General features: G+C 38.4%; 1 protein-coding gene across 11 annotated transcripts in view; it reads left to right on the top strand.

Annotated features, from left to right (window-relative positions):
• Nucleotides 1–23,450, top strand: part of pleca (plectin a) — an 828,744-nt gene that overhangs the window by 694,780 nt on the left and 110,514 nt on the right. For all 11 annotated transcript variants that reach the window (XM_051935602.1, XM_051935603.1, XM_051935606.1 and 8 more), the window contains one exon: nt 3,023–3,084. In XM_051935602.1, coding sequence (XP_051791562.1) covers nt 3,023–3,084 — 62 coding nt within the window. The remainder of the gene's footprint in view (nt 1–3,022; nt 3,085–23,450) is intronic.

The following is a 23,450-nucleotide window of genomic DNA, read 5'->3' on the forward strand; positions in this document are numbered from 1 at the left end:
GCCCACCCCGCCCAAGTATTCTGCATTATTGTGTAAGTCAAATAAGAAGACAAGGTCATTTCATTCAGAGAATCATCTTTGAATTCCAAGGCGAATTCCAAGTTTTTCTTTCTGTTGGAGAAGAAACCAGAATAGCTAAGGGTCAGCAATGGTGCATCATTTGCGTCATGCTTATACTGTATTTTTATACAAATCTATTTATTCACTTACTTATTATTTCTTTATTTGTCTGTTTATATTATGGAATAGTTCTTTACTTGTCTTGCGCTCGACCTGTGTTTTTGTAAATGTTTCACCACGGTCCTGGGAGATGTTATTTCATGCCACTGCGTGCTGCAATATGGTGTATGGATGGTACAATAAAACCACTTGACTTAATTTGGTTGGACTGAGTTGCTGGAGATGTCAGACCCACGACTGCCCAGGACTCACTAAATAAACTGTAATACTGAAAGTTCCAGGAAAATTCATGTAATAATTCTGGATGTTTAGGCTGTGTAAAAACTTTGACCTGCAGCAGTGAGCGTTTGTTTGTGTTTCTGTGTGAGTGACTGGCCTCCTGCTTTGCCCACGTATATTTCTAAGATAAGCTGTGGCTCGCCACAAGCCTTTAATGGAATAGGTGTGCTGGGAAAGTCATTGGTTGGATGGTTTTAGTATTAGGGATCTTACTCCCATAGTTGTTCACACTGATGCCTTGCAGCTACAGAAACTTGGATTCATGTCCTGACCCATTAACAGTCTGCATGGAATTTACCAGGCACTGTGGTTTCCTTCCACAATAAATAGAACCCATTTAATTCAGTTTATTTTGTATAGCACTGTTTATTCAGTACAGACTCGAAGCTTCAACAAGTTCACGGGCAAATGTAATTACTTACTTTGCAAATTACTAATTACATAAAGACAAAGATTAGTTTAAACAGGAAAAAACAGTATTTCAAAACTGATTATCATAGAGTAAATATCTGTCCTTGAATTAATTGTTGAACTATGACAGTGGATGAGAGGAAAACAAAAAATTCCAGTCAGCAGCATCACTGGAGAAAATAAACCTCTGGGGAGTCCACGGTCAGTTACAGATGTGCAGGGTATTAAGTAGACTGACCTGATAAGATCGAGTAGGGTGTTAGTGCATTCAGCAATGGACATTCATCTTATCGTACTTTTGTTACATACTTGTGCCCAAGCATCCATGTTATGCAAAAAGAGTAATCTAGATTTAAGATGAACAAAATGATTTATATTCAATCTCTTGAATATGGGAAAATTTATAGTCTGAGTAGCAATTAAAGGCGTAATAAATGCCTGTCTTACGGAGTGCAACAAGTCAATAAAAAAGTGTTTCTTGATTAATTTGAAGAGATAAAATTAAATGTGTGCCATGTTTTAGATCAGTTGTAATTTACTTTATGTTAGAAAAAGCTTGCTGGAGCGATAAATATGCTTTCGTCTTTCGTGAGCACAGTATTTACATCATCATGAGCATTATTTAACTGAAAATGTTCTGAAGGTAACCCCCTCCAGCTGCTGAAATAGGAATGGGAACACCCAGCAGTGCTAACCACTACTTTAGCTAAAAGGCAGTGAGAGTTGTAGACAGAGCGGGAGCAGTTACCATATGAATCATGGCTGTAAATGGCCAGGAGATTCAAGCTTCTGTTCTTTAAAAGCACTGGTTACAGCACAGGTGAGGTCTGCACATACCTGTCGAATCTCTGACACACTGTGATATCATTTTCCTTTGTTAATTTCCTACCAGAGAGCTAACGCAGCAACTCAAATTCCTAAAATATGGAGTAAAGCCTTTCTGCCCACATGTCATTGGGGCTGTGTACGTCACTGTGATGCCAGGGCTGGAGCAGGGCGTGGGATTTAATCTTTTTCAGAGATTAGCTGGATAAGTGGAATTCTCAGGTGTTTATTCTACTCAAACAGGATGTGGGGGGCTGCACCCAGTTTTAGCATTTTATATGCAGTGCCAAGAAACTTTGTTCAGGCTGTCATATTTTTGCATTGAGTCAGCATTAATTGCCAGCAGACGTTCTTGAATCGCTGTGCCCACATACTTTCAGTAACTTCTGCTTTAATATACAGTACCGGTCAAAAGTCTGGACACACCCAGAAGTTTCCATGTTTTTGAGAGAAATCAATACCTTTTTTATCAAGATGCCATTAAACTGATTAAGAACCAAGATATTGCTAGTGTTGCTAATGGCTATTACTGCTTGAAATGACTGGTTTTTAAATTCATTATTCATATATGACTGCAAAGCTCTATTTTTACAGGTGAAACTGGTGTTTGGAGTGTATTTAATGGTGAAGCCAACTGAGACTCTATAAGGCTTCTTAAATGGAGTATAAATTGAAGGCTTGTCACATTATTTTGACAATTAGAAGGCCCGAGAGTTATCAATCACAGTAGGCACACTGATATTTGATTGTCTTTAGGTGATGCTTATTAGTTAGTGGAGGACTGTAGAACTCATGCTATCACTGTAGTGATGGGTTATTTATTGCAAATGCATATATAAGTCGGCATTAATACACAGTCCACATGAAAAGACTGTAAAGTGATCCCAGCTTTGGTCAATTTTGTTTTATTTAATTAATTTTTTTTTTTTTTGAAGCAGAGGACTTGACAACTGAAATGTGCATCCTGTACATATCTTCTTTATAAACTTTCATTCAGTGGTGTTTGGCTCAGATGTCTTTAAAACTGTATACAGTAGATGCTAGGTGATGGACAAAAGGATTTTTTCCTTGATGCATTACGTAAAATTTGAATGTCAAATGCTCTTTTAGGCCATCCATTCTCTTAAATTATTTGCATATCAGACAATTTCTATTCTTGTGACATTGTTTTTTCAGCTAATGTAAAAGGTAGATAAAGCGCCACAAGGAAACTTGACTGCTGTGTTTCTTCCTGGTGCTGCATGATGCACTCTTATTGCTGTTATTTCTAAAAAAAAAAAGTCCACATTCTTATATAATAATTTGTCACTTTGTTCCTCTCTTGCAGATGAGCGAGACAGAGTACAGAAAAAGACGTTCACAAAATGGGTCAACAAGCACTTGATAAAGGTGAGAATTGTCTTAATTATTTTTAAGAGCAAACAGACAGAGAAAAGGTCAAACACGTATTGTACTGCCCACTGTTGTGACAGAGACCACTGATCCTCTTCCATATGGTGAATTAATATTTTTATGCCACCACCTGTCTTTGTGCTACATTACAATGTAACGGTTTAGAGTAGCTTTCCTTAATATTGCTATTATTACTTGGAAAATGTCAACGTGGATTAAATAGCCTAACGCCCTCTAAAATACAGAGGGCAATACAAAATATAAACGTGCATTTCATCAGATGTTTCTAATCACATAAATATACTAGAAAATTATTACTCTGCAATTAGTGTGTGGTCAAAACTTGTTATAAATTGTGAAAGCAAAACGACAATATATCCCGTGGTGTAAACCATAAATGACATGTATGCCATTTCAGGTTTTTAAGAAAACTCTATGCACACCAAAGTCTTTGTTATATTTCATAAGATTTTCTTTTACCTAAATTGTTTACTAATCATTTTAAACTCCCCGAATCTGGTAATGTAAAAGTTTAATTGCGATATTATTCTTATTTAATTGAAATATTATCTGTTTTCCCATCTGAACCTTATATTGATTTAAAAAATAATAATTAGCTACTGTAACCTGACCTTGGTGTTCCCTCTAAGCGTAATCCTCATCTAACGCTTGTTCATGAACTGGTAGTGTACATCTCAAGGCTAGCGCTCAGGCAGAGCCACCGGCTTCCTTTGCTTATCACTGTAATTCTAGTAAAGGAAATAGCTTATCATCATCACCTTATGATTGATTATGTACACTTGCAGTACGGCTCTTTCTTCTTCCCCTATAATTTTATTTTATGGTCAACAAACAACATGCCAGATGATAATAACGAGTTAAACACAAAAATAAAATGCAGACATATTCAAGTAATTGCACCTTTGCAAATATTTGTAATCTTAACACTTTCGAAAGGAGGCTGCAGAATGATTGTGCAGTAATTATAGTGTATAAAACATCCTCATGCTGTACTTAAAAGCACTTTATACAGTATGTGTTAGAGCTAATGATTTCAGAACCTTGAGAACCATATATTACAGAAAACATACTGTCTGTCTTTACACACTTCTAATGTAGCGCCCTTCTATACTGAACAGCATCCCAAGGCACTGTACAAGTTCACGAGTGTGCAACAGTTATACATCTAATGACTCACTCAATGAGCTGCCGTTGAGTAGCTGAACCTGCGACCATATGGTTCACATTACAACACTTTAACCATGTGTCATCTGTTTATCAATGTATTGATACACATACAAGATTCTATATGAGTCGTACATGTCAAAGACACTGTATGAGTGACAGATAGGTAGACAGAAATTGGTCTTTGTAAGAGACAGAACATTTCCTGTGCATTAGATTGAAGGATAGGTAATAAATTACCCAGTGTAGCAGACAGATAGGAAAGGCTCTGTATAAGTGTTATTGTGAACCCTCTAGTAGTGTTCATGCCGCCAGAAAGAGACCTCTTGCAATAGAAGCACCAGGTTTTATCTCTGTATCTATAAAACACAATCTCTGTTTGTTTGTTTGTTCTTTTATGAACAGTTTATTTTCCCAGCCACAGACTTGAAATTTGACATACATGTTCTACTTACCATAAGTCAGGTTTGACCTATCACTTGCAGCCTTTGTCCCCAAGGAGGCTGCATGGTGGCTCTGAGGCTAAGGATCTGCGCTGGTATCCTGAAGGTTGCCGGTTCGAATCCCCGTCACTGCCAAAAGAGATCCTACTCTGCTGGGCCCTTAAGCAAGACCCTTAACCTGTAATTGCTCCAGGAGCGCTGTACAATGGCTGACCCTGAGCTCTGACCCCAAGGGGTATGCGAAAACTAACAAATTCCTAATACAAGAAATTGTATAAGGCGAAATAAAGAACAAAAAAAAAAAAAATCAAGTGGGGAAAATACAAAAGTGAGATCTATTATTAGAGAAGTCCAAATTAAGTTACAAAGGTGGTGTAGTGTATACCTTTGTGGAGACTGGCTCGGACACAGACAGGCAGACACGTTCATGTCACCCAACACACGTTTATTTACAATATATACATTGTCCATACTGTGCTCACAAGCCCCAAAGTCCTGGCCACAACACAATGCCTTCTTCAGGCCGCCTCCTTGTCCTCCTCCTGACGTCATCCTACTACCTCCCGACTCTTGTCCTTGACTGGAGGGAGGCGGCCCCTTTTATACACACCCGGATGTGCTCCAGGTGCTCCCCGGCAATCTTCCACAGACACTCCCCAGTGTGGTGAAAGTGTCGGCTGTGTACCCGTAAGCACTCCGGGTGTCCCCTCTTCTCTTCCCCCCAGCACTTCCTGGTGTGGCGGAAGCGCTGGGGTCCAGGGTCCCCAAGGCATCAGGGCACCCCCTGGCCCCCAATACAACCAGGGAGGACACCCCCTCGTGTCCTGGAGGAGGCACAAGCCCTCCTCCACTCCTCCTGGGCATCTCGGCCGGGCATGGACGCCCGCTGGGCACCACACCTTTCAATCAAAAAATCTGGATCGTTTCCCTCGCTGTTTTTGTCTTGGCTGCAAGCCATCCTGGGTGGGTCCATATTGGCACTGGTACCATTTATTGAAATTTGGGTGCCCTTTGCACCAGAAAAAAAATCAAGATTTTTATATACAAGAAACTTTACAGTACTAACAGTCTTTATGTAGTAAGTGCAACTAGTTGGAGGACATTCAAGCTTGGCCATATATAATTTTTCCTGTCAACCTTTCTACTTTCTACTGATGAGTAACTCCGTCAGTTAAAGAATATGCTTTCATTCATTTATTCATTCGTTTATTTGTTTTTCCAAACCCATTGAATCCTGAGTAGAGTTACAAGGAAGTTGGAGCCTATACCAGAAAACATTTGGCAGAAGGCAGGAACAATCCCTGTACAGGGTGCCAGTCCATCAAATGAAATTTATTCAGTTTCTCTTTGCCGTTGCACAGCTCCCAGTCTGTAAAATTCTTAAAACAATATTCTATATTTCCTGAAAAAATCATGCAGACTATTGTCCCAAGATTTATAAAGCCTTTGCCCTTAGACTGAGCCCATCTTATACATAAATAACACCCTGCATATGGCAGAGTTCCCCCTTTGGTCTCAGTCCAGAAATGAATTGCCTACCCCCCTTCCACATTCCCTTTTTATAGTCTGCTCTATGGTCACATCGTAGGAAGGGATTTGCCTACTTATTCCTAATGTTGACCTTACAGGGTGTTTCCTTGGCTTTTGGAGCCCTTACTGGGCATAGCTACTTTTCAGCCAACTTCCAGTGCCCACCTGAAAAGGTACCCAGTCCCCTGGGATTTTTCTCTGCATCTATTGAATCATGATGTTAGATAGATAGACAGATATGAAAGACACTATATGATAGATAGATCAATCAAATTTGAATTTAAATACTGTATGTATCCATGAGCATTCTTAGGATTTACATGGAGTTCCTTACAGGTAAATTATATTATGTAATGTATTGTTATCAGTTAAATATGTTGTAATTGATTTCATGAGAGATCCCTATTTACAATGGACAGTTAGACAAAGCATATTATTTTGGCCAATCTGTGAACACCAGGCATTTTGCCTTTGTTCCCTCATGCTCAGAGACACTGAATACTTCAACAGAAATTTCTTCATTGTTAAATAATTAAAATAAACACAAACCTGTATTTTGATTAATGTGAAATATAAAGTTTGTACAAATGCAATTTTTGTAAAGTTTTAACAAATTGCCGGTTATTTTTATTTAGTTTTTCACATACATTCCAAAAATGAAGTCCATCCTGTCTATTAAATCATCAGCCCGTGCCATCCCTGATGAGTCTCTTTAGAGCTTTCAGAACTGTAGGCGTTGCTTCCTGAAGGGGAAACTGGTAGCAATCTAGTTCCTGTCTGTAGGGCTTGGACTGGTGTATTTCTATAGCAACCTCAGTGTAAAACCGCACGCTGCCTGTGACGCCTAAAAAAAAAGTTATGAGTAATATATACTGGCTTGTTAGAAATTAAAATGTCTGGCTGCTTTGTTGTCAGCTTGACTGCAGAAACATATGGTTGCTATGCATAATGGAGTCTCTGGAAGCAGAAGTGTGTAGTGAATCCAGTTAATGATGTTTTTCCCTTATATTTGGAAGTAAACTAAATATAAATTGTAGAAAGATAAGTGTGCCATTTTTAAAACTTATGTGCTATAGTTCAGTAGCCAAGGGGTGCAATGTTAACACCGTTCCCTCATAGCTACAGAGTGCTATGTTGGTACACTGGCACAGATACTGTTTTTATGGAGGTGTGCACATCCTCTCCATTTCTGCATGGATTCCTCTCCATGGCTCTGTATGAGCTGTGTTGAAGTATGTGCTCTGTCTCCTGTTACCATCAAATAAGTGGATTTAATAATGGATGGGTAGCCTGTTTTAATAAACTTTAGTACTTCTGTCGTGGCTGTTAGATAATATCATCAATATGCAAAATTTAAAACAGTGCTTGCTTCACTAAGTTGATTAATATTATGAATTATTCCACATAATCTTTATATAGCAACCATATAGAAACCATATATGCTATATGGTTGTGAGACATGGACGCTATCCAGTGACCTGAGATGGAGACTGGACTCCTTTGGTACTGTGTCTCTCCAGAAAAATCTTTGGGTACCGTTGGTTTGACTTTGTGTCCCGAATGAGACACATTAACTGCATTGTGAGGGAGCGTCAGTTACGGCACTACGGCCATGTGGCCTGTTTCCCCGAGGGTGATCCAGCTCGTAAGACCCTTATTGTTGGGGACCTGAGTGGCTGGACCAGGCCAAGGGGTCACCCACATAACACCTGGCTGCGGGCAGATAGAGGGTCATTTCCGAAGAGTGAGACTGGACCACGTGTCTGCCTGGAGCGTTGCCAACTGGGATCCCAATTTTTTCTTCGTGTGGTGGGTGCGGCAGTACACTGTACCAGTGCATGCTCCCCAACTTGACTTGATAATGTTTATAGTGTGCTCTATAAGGACAGATTAAGTTGAAATGAAATATTCGACCTTTGTTACAAATTAAATCAGTTTAAGCATGGAGCCATTTACAGGAATGATATTGCCCCTATTAAGTACTGAATGTTGGTGAATGCCACCTCTGTAAGTGTGTTAACACATTTATAATAGATATGTCCCACTGCCTGTGTTGACATATGAGTTGTCTGCTCCTTAGCTCAGAGTTTTCTAGTACAGGCCACTTAGACAAGCCTCTGACTGGGTACTCCGCTCCAAAGCATTCCATCTGAAGAAATTCATTTTCTCTGCGTATTAAAGCAGAACACGTGTTGATGCCTCACATGACCCGACTCTTGATCTCATCCTGCTGCCCTCTTTCATTGCTTCTCTCTTGGATGTACTGAATGCTAACAGAGTAAGTCAAAAATAAAAGCAGTGAAACAGAATACACACAGCAACTTAAGACACCACGATGCATTTTGATAGCAATGAAGGCTACTCTGTGAATACTTTAACTGTAATATCAAGATTTATGACCAATGTCTAAGCACAAGGGTCTTAGTTTTGATAGCAATTGACTAACATGACTACAAACTTTGTTCTGTGTGCTTGAAAAGGAGAAAGCGCAGAAAGCCATTTGAATGGTTAGCCTCTAGGCAGGGTGCCGCCTTAATGCCAAACCAAACGTGGCACTTCACCCAGAAAAGCAGCTACAATTAGCTGTAGCCTAAAAAAGAATTCAGTAATGGGAGTCTTATTTGAATCTGTTTTAGCAATACTTGCTCAAGCAGTTCTTAAAATGTGTGTTCAGCTGACACAGGGGAAATGTTAGAAAGTGAATGAGATCTATCAACATTTATTTTCATACAGAAAATTAGCTCAAAGTGCTTTACAATAATAACAGCATAATGAAAATAGCACTGAAAAACTAAGAGCAATTATTTATAAAAGATGTTTTAAGACTGTTAAGATGAGTAAGTGAATGTTTAGCTTAAATAAATAACCACGTCATGGAGGATAGGGAAACAAAAACACCAACCACGGAGAGTTCTGAAGAATATAAACCTCAAGGCCAAAAGACTGCCTGGACCCTTCTGGGCATTCTAATATACGTAAGTGGGTCAACAAGAAGAGAATAGTCTTGTGTTGCTTTTTTTTACTGCTCCCAGTTTCACCGGTGGCTGCAACATGCCTTGACCAGGTAGCAGTGGCACAGAGCACTATGACTGAATACCAGAAAAAGAAAACAAGCAAGAGTAGTGATTAGTCAGTAGTCTATAAAAAAATTTCAGTTCATGATAAGAGACACACCACCCCATCCCCATTCACATCCAAATTACAAAAAGGGTTAATTAAAGTCACTTCTTTGTAGTTTTTGGAAATGTTTGAAAAAAGTGTTTTTGGAAGTGAATGAAAAAGAACGTCCACCTACCCAGTTGTTTTATACTGCACTGTCATTGAGCAAAACAGTGAATGAATGCCTATTCAATTCATGTTAAATTAGTATGTGTCAAAGCATGGTGTTCTGCTAATACAGATTATCTTAGTTATATGAATTTAATTTTTGTTGCAAAGTTGAAGGTGTGAATGTCCTGCTGACAGAGTTGTTAGCACTGCTTCCTCACAGCTCCGTTGCCTATATCAAGTTCGCACATTCTCCCCGTGCTTTCCTGCTTCTCTGATCTCCTCCCATATCCTGGACTCATGTGTGCTATCTTGGTTGGTAACTTTAATTGGTCATGTATGAGTGAGTGTATATGATTGTGCTCAGGGATTAACTAAAATCCCATCCAGGGTTAGCTTCTGCCTTGTGTCTGATGTTTGCAGCATACGTTTTGGCTTAACCCTGTAATAAAAATGTATAGATGGTTTATGGGGGCGGCACGGTGACGCAGTGGGTAGTGCTGCTGCCTCACAGTTAGGAGACCTGGGTTCGCTTCCCAGGTCCTCCCTGCGTGGAGTTTGCATGTTCTCCCCGTGTCTGCGTGGGTTTCCTCCGGGCGCTCCGGTTTCCTCCCACAGTCCAAAGACATGCTGGTTAGGTGGATTGGCGATTCTAAATTGGCCCTAGTGTGTGCTTGTTGTGTGTGTGTGTTTGTGTGTGTCCTGCGGTGGGTTGGCACCCTGCCTGGGATTAGTTCCTGCCTTGTGCCCTGTGTTGGCTGGGATTGGCTCCAGCAGACCCCCGTGACCCTGTGTTTGGATTCAGCGGGTTGGATAATGGATGGATGGATGGTTTATGGGATTAAGTATTATATTATAATGATACTCTTAACTACCTTAAGGATGCCAGTTATAAAAATGCACCCAACTGGCAAAGGCTGACATCAGAAAGTCATAAGTGAACCCTGACCTGCAGACTGTTGGGCAAAGAAAAGGCCGTTATGGGCAACACATCTTTGGAAAGGAGTTTTTATACCAGAAAGAAATCACAAGGCAACACTTTAACGAGAGAAAGGTTTAAGAAGTACGAGAAAGGAGTTGATAGTGTTCTGCCAGAACACCAGAAAGCTGACAACACACCTGTCTTTAGAAATTCATCACCAAAAGACAATTGGGCCAGCGGGTGGGAGGAAACAGTTTATAAATGGAATCTGGTTTGCTATTTGAAGAAGAGAATGACAGGAAACCAGAACTTTGTAAGTTTTAGAAGACATTTTCCAGTTCTGCTAGCCTTTGAAAAGAAAAGGGTGGATTTTGCAGTATCAGTGACCTTTGCTGTCAGAGCTTCCATGATGATAACAATTAGTGTGGCCATGGTGTACAATATGTCCAACTAATGATTTTCTGTTTTTTCAGTGTTGTGCAAACAGTACAAACAATTCTATTTATGAAACATAATCTAATGATATATCAACACCATTGATCTCGGGATAAGAACTGAATCCCTGTGAACAGGACAGAGATTAAATGGAGTCGGGGAATTGACAGACAGTTGGAATCTGCTGAGCCTTGTGCCTAATGCTGACTCACTCTGGGTTGACCCATTACTCAGCACATATTTATAAGCTCAGCCATTCCCACTGTCCTTTGATCTGTCATTAGCCTTTCGTTTCTATTTAGGTGTAAATATGGCTGAGACCTCTGTAAAATGTGTGAGAGAGGTACTGCTAATCAATCTATTCAATTACATCATCTTTTATAAGAAATCATTCCCACAAGTGGCCAAGTGCTACCAATCTCAGTTGGGGTGATGTGTTTTATAGTACAGCTGTTTTAAACAGTTCACTTCATGCAAGTAAGAGCTAAGTCATGTCCTGTATTCTAAGAAATACCAAAAATACTGTACACTTCCAAGATAGACATTTGACTAATCACTAGGAGATACCAGAAGCCATTAAATATCTAGGGGTGAACTTCTAGGTAAGAAAGGCACAACATCAGCTTCTATGTCTTCAGTCTGCTGGTTAGAAGCTTCATGGCCATGTTTCCCTTAACAGATCTGGTTTTCTTCTTTATTCAGAGGAACTTTATTGTTTTATGTCTTTAAGCCCCCATTCCCATTTTTGTACTGCACTTTATTAAGCAGAAAACACAGCTATAAAAGTTATCTATAACATTTTGATTGTTACAGGTAGAGAAGGACAGTGTCAGTGTTCAGCGGCTTCAGGAGTAAATAGTAATTGCTTGCTGAAAAACTTAAAACAAACGGCAGTTAAACTATGGCCATTCACCAGGTATATCATATTTTATTTGTTAGGCTAGACCTGAACATTTCATTTTAATTCTTTTTACACCTTGTTATCCGACACTGGGTCATTTTATTTATTTTTTCTTCTGAAATGAAAGTATTATGTGCAGCCTAGCCGTGGTGAGGTTAAAGGAAGAGTGGATATTTTGGCCCAAAATCCACAGCATGATATAACTGAAAATTCTGCCAGTTTCTCTAGACACTGACATGATGTATCTGTATATACAATATATATCAGGTTAAAACTCACATTTGTTATTTGTTTAAAAAGTATTAATGATTAATGTAATTAATAAATGTGCCTCTTATCCATTGAAATGCTTGTTAACGCTCCGCTACACAAATAGATTTGACTACAGGTGTACACTTCTCTTGAACCAACAAAAGTACAGCTTCTTTCTTCTCTCTTTCGCTCACTTGTTTGTTGCCATTGCTGCTACCAAGCAAACTCAGCACAAGACATGGCTTCTTCTTGTTCTCTCTTCTTGTCTGCATTGCCTCATCAATCCGGTTGAACTTCAGAGTGCTCTGGGTAATTCTCATAAAGGGATAATCTCACTTACTGTAAACAGTTCACATATGAGTCCCTACAGAAAAGACATACCTGTAAGACTCTAATATACAGACACACAATCATATTACGCTTCTCCTTTCGCATACACATTTTTTGTTTTATGTTTAAATGTGCTCAGAAGTTTTTCACTAATTTTTAGTATACCAGTAAAACAGTTTTCTCACAATACCATAAGAAGAATTTCATCTGACATATAGCAACAGGATCATCTGCTATAGATATTACAGCTAACTCAACTCTTGAGAAGATTGGATAGGGTGGTGCACAAATAAGTAGCCTTGTGCACAGTAAGGAATCTTACACAGGTTTTAATAGCTTAGTAAAGGGAAGTTCCCACACATACTTTATTTAATTTCCATTATTTCTGCTATCAGTTTGCATTCCGAAGAAGATTTACCATTATTCATTGGAACAGTGCATTTTGATTGTGGTGCATTAGTTCATTATACACCCCGCAAGTGCTCTTACAAAATGCACAGTTCAGCAATTGCTGAAAAAACGGTATACTGCTGATTCTGTAAGCAGTGCTCCAACACCAAGAAACCCTTCCATCTATACAGCATAAATTGTTGCCAACTTTGTGGATTATATGGAAAGAATCCACCTTAATAAAAGGGTAAGTGTCTGTGTGTCCATCGATTTTCTATGTCTCTGTCATTCCAAAAGATGGAGCATCAAAAACACTTTTAGCAATAAAATGCATTGCATTTGTCATTCCAATAGATGGCACATCACAAACATTAACATTGCTTTCACAAATCCCATACCAAATAGCATATAACAGAGGCTGTTGTACTGTTAACATCAATACTGAGATCTGCATTGGTTACTTAGATTTCAACACGTCTTAGATGGGTAGCACGGCAAGTTCCTTGTAAGCTGATGCTGCGATTATCACTGAGAGGCTCAGGTCTATCTGTATTCATGAACATGTTATAACTCACAAAACACTGCATCGCTACTGGTTGAGACTGTTCTCAGCACAGCCTTTGACAATAATCAGTAAGATTCTTTAATGATATTGTCAAAGATAATAAAATAACCTTTCAAATGTAATATATCATTTTATTCATTTATTACTAATAAAACTCTTAATAACATTAGCAGCAAGAATATACTAGTGTTTCGTATGCCACTATTTATGAGGACATAACTCGTTTGCTTTTGTAATTGAGTCATGGACTGAGACGCAGGATTTAAGCTGAAGTGCAGAAACACCAAAATTCATTTATTCTGCAATATGTAAACCATTACTTCACACATTTTCTGAACACTTGTTCTATTTTAATTATTGTTTGCAATGAGTAGCCAACAAACACATTTGAAGAAAATGTTTTTCCTGCCCTCTAATGGAAAATGTGTGTATTGCTATGTGTTTCACAAAAAATCACCACACAAACTGACAGATTAGTTTATTGCACTACCTCACATGTAAATCCACATAGATATGTGTTTATTGGCCCAATAGTATATATTTTTCATTGTAAAATATATGCCCATTATTAAAAATCAGATCACTTAACAACCGACAGAGAATGAAAACTTAAATATCAGGGACTGAAGGATTCTTGATTTATTTTTTTCAAAGCTATGCCTAATACAGTTTGAACAATGTGGCCATAGAGGCTGTAATAAACAGCCATTTTCCCTGCAAGTCCGTTAAAATTTGCTTTGGAATAACACAAAAAGTGCCCTCAGCCACGTGTTTGCACTTACTTGCCCCAATTCCAGCACAAGTGGAAAAGTTTTTTTGTTTTTTTTTCCCCTCTGGAAAAAGAAACTAAGTAGACTAAATATAGTTTCATGAGATTGAGGGCACGTTTTTCAGTGTATGCCCCTCATGATGATTTATGGCCTTTATAAAACACTTTTCATTTGGAGTCTATAAGTCACAGCATCTGGATTTACTTTGGTTCCCCTAGTGCCAAATTGTAGATTTGGGCTCTCCTCCAGTGGACGGTAGCACATCTGGGCCGCAGGCGCCACTCAGTTGCATGTGGGCGGCAGTAAGAGGGGGTAATTCATTTGAAGGCTATAGATGTTGGTTGGCTGAATTCTATCAGGAGGGAAAGAGGCGACTAAGTCTTCAACAGAAGTGGTTGCCAGCGCCTCTGGTTTCCAAGACATTCATTTGTTTTCTACCATTGACTAATAATTGCCATATAGAGGTTGCCTATTAAGATGTTAAAGCTTTCAATCATTACACCAACTTTCAGTTGCTGATTGAATAATGTTACATACTGTTTGTTTTTTACATCATTACTGAGTTATGAATTTAGTCACATTCAAATTTTAGATTTTGTCTTGTGATATGTATTGGATAGTGCATTAAGTTGTTCATTTCATTTTCCTGTAAGGCACAATGACAATAAATTGTAATGACACTGTGCCAGCGAACTTACTTTTGTGATATGCTAGCTGTAATCCAGTAGAATCCTAAAGGTGCATGTAAACCAAGACCACATCATTTCAGATTATTTATAGCAGTCTTTAATCATGAACCTACAGTTGTTAAGAAATTTCCAAGGGCATGAAAACACTTTTTTAACTGGGTAGAAACAATCATGGCCTTCTCCAGGGTAGCCTTCAGCAAACTGTTTTTTCTTTCCATATACAGTATATGTAAACTATAGCTTATTTCTGTTGTTCACATTATCCCAGAAGACTCGGAGGACGAGTTACAGGACTGTCAGTCAAGACATTGCAACACTAGGAGGTTAAACAACAGTCTTAGGGGCAAGGACAAGTTATTTGATCAATCCATCCATTTGCGGGCCTTAATCCATTTCAGAGTCTATCCCAACAATAAGGGAAGCGATACACCGCAGGTCAGATTGCTGGCCAAGTTAAGTGTCACTAGTTTGTAGTTATTGTAACCCCCCAGAAAGGAGAGGAAAATGGTAATGTTTCTGCACTGAAGTGGACTTTTTTCTCTAAACATACTACATAAAATGTATTCTTTGTTGCTCTTATAATGGTATACTCAATGAATGGAGCTATATAAAATAAAGATTCATTTGTGTAGGTTCATTGACAATAGTAAGAATCTCATTGATAACTGAAGAATGTTTCATTTACAGTACAATATCGGTCAGTGCTTCTAAAAACTCAGGCCTGAGGACCCCCTGGGACTCCTGGTTTTGTTCCAACCACTTTCCCAATAGTAAACCATTTTATTTCTAGTTGATCTGTTTAATTAGCTGGTCTTTTTTGTCTTCTCTTATTCTATATACAGAATAGCACAGCAGTGTGAGTTTTACAGTTATCAAACATTTGGAAATATTTGTGTTTTGTTATAACTTTAGCTGCTTAACTCTATTTTGTTAACTTCCTATTAATTTGCCTTCTTTCAGTGTAGTTTGCCCTTTTAAGCTAATATCACATCATACAACTTCTAGTCTTAGGGAATGTCAGACTTGCTGACTGCAGTTGCTGATCTTGTCACCAGACCATGACAGTTTACATGAATAAAAATTGCTGGGCATGTCAGAGTTAGCAACTGTATGATGATTTTCCAGCACAGTTGTGATTGCCCCTTTTTCTAACAGCCAAGAGTGTACTGCCAGACGGAGCCAGTACTGTACAAAGTGTTAACAGGTATGGCAAGTTGGGCCTCGGTCTTATCCCTTTTTTCCCCCCATTCTGTCATTGTATATAAAACATGAGACATCAGACAGACGAACTACTCTTTTGTTTGTGAGGTCCAAAACAACCGTGTTCCTTTTCCTTATGGTTGCATTATATGCATTGTACATCCGGAAGAGCATTCACTGGCTGTCATCTCTCATGTATACAGAGCCGCCCCTACGACTAAAGTCATAGTGAGTTGTGGACTTGTTAGACTGAGTCGCTGGGTACATCAGAGTAGATGACTTGACCTTCTTGCCATGAGTGCCTCTGACTTTCTAAGATTATATAAGTGAAGTCTGCAACTGAAAATCGCTGAAAAAGTTACCTAATGTGACATGTTCTTCAATTGTATTCTAATAAAGACAATTAACAACAAGCAAAGCACCAGATCAGGCAAATGAAACTGACACACCAACATGCTCTAGTAAATAATGGTGTAAATACCCAGAAAAGAAACCTGAAAAACCAGAATGAAAATCGTGGGATGATGAAAATCTTAAAAACAAAGTTAAAAAAAAGCCACATTATCTCCATATATTTGGTGTGTTCAAATAAAACTTTTCCAGCCTTAGTTTTGTTATTTTGCTTATTTTTGTTGTTTTTATTATTTTTGCTTTGATCCCAAAACAAAGAAACTGGAAAATAACAAACTGCTTAATTAGGCTAGGAATCCAATTAAAAATAAAAATTGGTTAGAATAAAAAATATTTAAAAAAAACAAAAAACTGCAGCCACTTAGAGTCCCCAGGACTGAATTTGAGAACCACGGATCTAGATCTGTTCTAGAAAAATCCATTGAACTCTGTAAAGAAAAGAAACCATTTGTTCTGGTGGAACAGAAAATAAGAAAAAGGCGCAGACACTAAAGAGAAAGCACTTGGCCTTGTTTTGCTACACACCAGGGTGCATGATGTCCAGGTGGTTTTTATTAAAGTCTTTTGATTGAAGGGAGTTTTTTTGCAGTTGTTAATTATTCTCCATTTATAGATATTGACCTTCTTCTGGCCCTGAATTGGCCTTTTCTCAATTTCTTCCCACATTTTGCTAATTTCAGCCTTCTTCTTTGAATTTTCATTACTGGTAGGTTATGTTGGATCTAATGCAGAAATCTGAACACCATGGACATTCCCATAATGTTTGAAAGCTTTGGTGCCATGTCCAGAGACTTACTTTTGACACTTAAAACAGCTATTTGAAAATCGTAAGCTAGTTGTACCTTCATGACAGTGTTAAGAGCTCCTGTCAGACGACTTGTGCATTCACATAATTGGAATTCATTTGCCCACCGAAAAGGGTAAAACTAGAAGTTGTTTTCAAATTTCAGCTGTTTTTTGCAGTAACAAGTAGTAGTGGTAGATAGGACGGTTAAATTTGTCCTTACATGTCCAACCAAAGTGCAACATGTGTCCACTCTTCAGTGACATGAGAAACCAGAATATATTAAATTGTGTAACTTCAGGTTATTCAATCGAAAACACAAATCAGACTACCTGATGTACTCCTTACTCAATATGCTGCCTTACAGATCCAGCCACTGGGTTCAAATCCCACTCCTGCTCTCAGTCTGTGTGGTTCTTCTATGATCTCCTTGTGACGTTGTGGCTTTTCTCCAGGGACACCAGTTTTGCTCCAACATTCGCAAAGATATGTAGATTAGGTTGACTGCTGATTCTAAATTGGCATGTGTGTGATTGAGATGGAGTACCACTGTGTAAAGGGCTGTTTCCTGATATTCATCCAGTATTGTTGGGGTAGACCCCAGCCCTCCACAAATTTAAATTCCATAAAGCAGGTTTGAGAATGCATTTATATATATTTCAAAGAGTTGTATGCATTTTTTTTTATTTCATTTGATGGAAATAAGTTATGCCATAGCTCTGAAGCATTGTTAGGATTATAAACTGTTTTGGAACCAAAAGCCTTTTTTATTCATGTTTTTGGCTTTTTAATGGAATTTTTAAAAACGCTTTCTGTATATACGGTACTTTGTCTCCCAATTTAAAAAGACAGCCATTTTGGGTGTGGCCCTGTGTGCGTCTGTTGATTTCTGAGCCTCAACGATTTAAGCCTGGGGAGGTAAGCAGAAAAATAGGGGTTGCCAAATGCCTGCCAGTTTCTCTCCCAAACCAACTGCCTGCTGCGTGATTCCTTAGTCATCCTAAATATCAACACCATGAAAAAGCCCTTCTGTTTCATGGAATTTTAAATTTTTAAACTTTTAATTTTCACAAAGCCTTCATTGTTTTTTTATGTTTCTTTTTTAGCATTCTTCTTGCTTCTGTGTTCATCATGGTATTTTATTCATGTAAAATTAAACAGTGCTCTTCTGCAGAGATGAAAAGGCCTTCTGCATCCCTCCTCCAACTCAAAGGCATGAAAGCTGCATAAAATACTACTGCATTTCCCAGATATAAGAGTATGGAATGGAGCCCTGCATCAAGACTGGCCTTCCTCCTCAAATTGGTTTCGACCTTTATAAAGGCCAGTATCGCCAGGCTAGGCTTCCAGCCTCCTGTGATGAAAAGAGTCTTTGTATAACATTCACAGCTGAGGGAGACTATATGAATCATTTTTATGGAGTTTGGCCACCTATTGGCTAAGACATTGGACAGTAACACTAAATGTCACAGTGTGACCCTGACATTTGTGAAGGATAGGCAAAGCTGAAAAACTATAGTAGTACTAGCTAAATTTAAAAAAAAAAATTGATATCTGTTACCCTTCGTGGTCCCTCGGCATTCCTCCTACGCCTTTCCTCAGTATCCTCATGTGTCTCAGCTTCTGTTGCCCAGCAGTTCCTCTCTCAATCACATTCCTGTAAAGCCTGGTCATTTTGAGGCACTTTGCTCACCTCCTGTCCATGTTTTGACTTCCACTAGTGCTAAATGGGCACCCATTACCCACTGGGAAAGCATCATTCTTATTCTTGTGAATACGTCCCAACTTTGAAAGCAACTCAGGTTGTTAGTATTTAGTGACCCAATGTTGCTGTGTAAGATATTTATTTGCTTTGTTGTTGTTGAAATGTTCCATTTAACTCCCTTTTTGCAGAAATCAAAAAAAGTCACAATCAGGAATTGAATTTTGCACTCCTGAAGTATTGTGTTGTAATCGTGCCTACCACTGAACCACCAAAGCAGAACTGACGAATAAGATTGCTTTGCAGGACTGAACACATATACACCTATGCACAGACAGTACCATTTTATTATATACTAGACAATGAAAAAGATTGCGCAATCAGATCTACTCAGATTTTTCCCATTTTGTTGTTTTTCAAAATGTAAAAGGGTTATTTAACAATAGCAGTTTTAGTACTTTACTAAATCTTATAAAGTTTGCTAAGAAATCTTGTCCAACAGGTAACTTGTATTGAAATGTTCTCCATAGTAATTAGCATTTGTGAAGAAAAATGCATTGTGACGTTATATATCCATGGACTGACCTGCTTATTCCAGTTGCTATAACACATTTTCATACAGATGATGGAGTTCAAAGTGCTTTACAACATGTTACACAAGTAATTACATGCAAAAAAAAATAAAATTAAATCAGAAAAAAAAACTAAATAGTATACAAAAATAAATAATGAACACTTGCATAAGACAAATATATAATCAAGAGAAATAGAGGTCTTTCTCTCTGGTGGCGCAGTGGTAGTGCTGCTGCTTTGCAGTAAGGAGACTGTGGAAGATTGTGGGTTCGCTTCCCAGTTCCTCCCTGTGTGGATAGTGCTTTGAGTACTGAGAAAAGCACTATATGAATGTAATGAATTATTATTATTATTATTATTAAACATAGATTTTTTTCTTTTTTGTAATCTTTAAACGATGGTCCCATTGATAGGTAATGAGGATCTGGAGCCTGTCTCAGCTGCTTTGGTCACATGGCAGAAACCAGCTCTGGACTGGAGTGCTAATTTAATGCACACATACTCACACATAGTGGTAGCACTGTCGTGAGTACAGTAAAATGCAGCACATTGCCATGCACCGTGATAAAAGCAGGAAAATGCTGCTACTCTTTTAAGGCATAGACGGCAGTAAAACTTTAACTAGTAACTGTTATTCACAACGCTGTGCCCAGTAAAACAGAACAGTGCTAGTTCCCGTGTCCACACTTCAATTTTACTGGACAACACAAGTTTTCTGGGTATATCTTAAGTTCTTGCGGATTTTGGCCTGCCAACTACAAAAATTACCTTTAAATTTTCCTATCGTGTACCATTTTGTTACAGGTGTCTTTTTTGTGATTTCCTGTATAGATATACAGCAAAAAAACCTATAATGGGAACATCTTTGGTGATCTAAAAGTAGTGTCATTGCTACTAGTAATGCAGCTCAGACAGACCGAGTTCTGTGAATGGGACAGTTATGCTAAGAGTCTCATTACATTAAAAAAGAACTGGCCACTCCATAAGCAGGTTAGAAAGGTGGTGCGCACAAACCATATGTCCACCCCACAAACAGATTTTTGCATACTCTTCATATGTGAGAGCATTGAACAAGGAAGGCGCAGGATGTGGATGTTTGAGACAGATGTTTCCACAAATAACTGATGCCAAAATTAAGGGAGGTGTTTTTGTTCAAATACGTCATCAGTGACAAGCGGTTTGAAGAGGGACCGGAGAAAATCACATAGAAGGCATTCAAGAACAATGTTGAGAATTTTCTTGGCCACTATAGAGCGCCAAATTGTGTCCAGCTGGTTGGCAACATGCTCCAGTGAAACAAAACCATGAAGTGTGACATGTTGCTAAAGCTTCTTTTTCTGCATTCACGCTTGGACTTTTTCCCTTTTAATCTCAGTGCAGTCAGTGATAAACATAGTGAAAGTTTTCAGTGGGACATTGCAATCATGGAAAAGGTACATCGGGGGCAAGTGGTGTCCATCGACACTGGCCAGTTGTTGTTGGGCACTGAATCGAGAAGCAGCAGGTGCTGATTAATATGAAAATGAGCAGCAAAACATCACAACTGAAATATTGCATTGTGTTAGCATCTTTAAATAATTAAACATAATAAAGCTAATAAAAGTTAATTTCATGTTTCTCCAAAGTACTGTCTGATACAGTCGGTTGGAAATTACATTTGTATTCAGTATAACCACAAATATTTTTCAGGAAGCAAAACTAAAAAAGAAAAACAGTTGTCCAGTGCTTTATGTCTCCAATTCAAGTAAAGCCAATGTTTTTTAAATATGAATAGATACTAAGTGTACTCAGAGTAAAAAGTTATGCACACATAGGAAAAACATGGAGTGGTGAGGCACCAAGGTGTTGCCTTGATGCTGCTTCTAGCCACAAACTTAAATCACTGCTCTTCCTCATAAACTAAGTCATGAAAGGAGTTTCTTTACCTGGAGCCCATGATTGATGACAGGTCATCTGCTGATACAGGTCGGTCAGAGGTGTCTGGTTTAAATGAGCATGCAGTAATCCTCTTAGCCAGATTTTTCTCTTCATTTGAGGTGGAATTCATCCAATTTTTTGGCTTCAAGCCATCTCTGGACACGTGTAACAGTTCACTAACTTCAAATAGCTGTTGTAAATTTCCTATTGAGTTCTTAGCTAATCTCTTTTATCTGAATCCAGGGTATTATTCTAAGGGTTTAGGCTCTTGGCAGCTGCATGATCTTTTATTATTTTTTTTGTGCTGTGTATTACCTGGCCCAGGGATTATCAAAGAAACAACATGTTTATCATGACTGAGGTTCTGAACTCTGACTAATCTGTACTGTATGTCTAAATGCAGCTGAAGCAAAAAGAAAAATAAAAAAATGGCACCAGTAAACCATTACAAGTAATCCTAGAATTAGTTATTTTTAGAAGCTCAAAGTTAGGCAAACAGGGGATTGAGAACTCCACCTAGAGTGTTAGTAAAGTTTACATTATAATTTAGAGTTCACCTCCACAAAGACTGCTTCAGAGTTTACTGGAGTCAGAGTAACTCAGCATAGCTCCAGGAGTCCTGGGTTCAGCGTGCTTGTTCTCCTTGTGTCTCTGTGGATTTTCCACCCCTTTTCTTCCCACTTTCTAAACACAAATATCTACATTTAACTTGACAATCTTATAAGAGTTGCACTATATGAGTGAGTGAGCTTGGGTGTAATGGTGTAATGGACTGGCACTCCTCCTGCCTTGTGATAAATGCTGGTGGGTAGGCTCTGGTCCCCAGAACCCTAAATTGGCTTTAGTAGGTTTGAAAATGCATGGATAGCATTGCAGTAAGTTCAGTCCCTGTTATTTCACATCATTCTTCACTATATTTTTAAATGAAATGAAATGATTAATAAATTAAGGCTAAGAAATGATTAGGGTTTAAGAAATGATTAAGAAATTAGAAATTATTAGGGTTTGAAAAATTAGGGTTAAGAAATGATTAAGCTTTTAAAAATTAGATTAGCATCTAAAATTAGATACGAAGAATTAAAAATTAAGCATCCAAAAGTAAAAAGAAAATTTAAAAATTATCTCTAGTAACTTCAGCTCTAAAATTAAGCATCCAAAATTAGATTTACATCTAAAAATTAAGCTTTAAAAATGTTCTAAAAATTAGGCTTAAGAAATGATAAATTATTCATTTGTCAAACAGTCCTGTGGCTAAGGAGTTGGGCTGTAAATCACAAAGTTACTGGATCATTCTCTACCACTGACTTGGTATGTGACCTTGGGAAAGTTGGTTCATTTGCCATTGGCATAACTGTCAATGCAAGGGAAAAGATTACTGTGTACCTCTGAATTGTGATAGTCTTTCTCACTGCCTTAAGGCGCCTTCAGAGTGAAATCTAGACATTCTCCCCATATCTGTTGGATTTTTTCCAAATAGTTTGAATTCATTCCCATCCTTAAAACAGGCAAGTTAGGTTCATTTGCAATTAAATTTGCCTGGTGTTAGTTAGCGTAGGATGCAGCCATGGGACAAGATTGGCTGTCTTTCTCAGTCTGGTTCCTGCCTTTGGCCAATGCTGCCAGGCTGGGCATTCCAGCCTTCCTGTAGTGATTAAGTTTAAGGAAAGTGATTAACATGTAATGAAAGAGGTTGTAGGAAATAAAATATGTATGCAGTTTAAAGGAAGTGGATGCTGTGGCTCATTTGGTGCCCAAAGCTAAGTTTGTAATGCCGAGTAGCTTATTGAGTTCAAGCGTAGCCAAACATGAATGATTTAGAAGCAAGGAAAAGTAGCTACATGCTGTGCCTGCAATAGTGATGTGAAATGCATTGTAGAAAGGCGATATAAACATGGTGGAAGAATGTAAACTGTTTTGAAGTAGAAAGTTCCTAAGTCCCAAAAATGCTTAAAATGCCTACTAGAGGGGGAAAACCATCACAACCCTGGTTAGTCAGGCAAAGAGTAACAAATAATCTTTATAAATAAAATGATTTATTTTACAAAAACTGCTCTGTAACAAAAAGCTCAGAAGAGCACATAGGCTGTGTGGTGTAGT

Source organism: Erpetoichthys calabaricus, chromosome 13 (genome assembly GCF_900747795.2).
Source record: "Erpetoichthys calabaricus chromosome 13, fErpCal1.3, whole genome shotgun sequence".
NCBI lineage: Eukaryota > Metazoa > Chordata > Cladistia > Polypteriformes > Polypteridae > Erpetoichthys > Erpetoichthys calabaricus.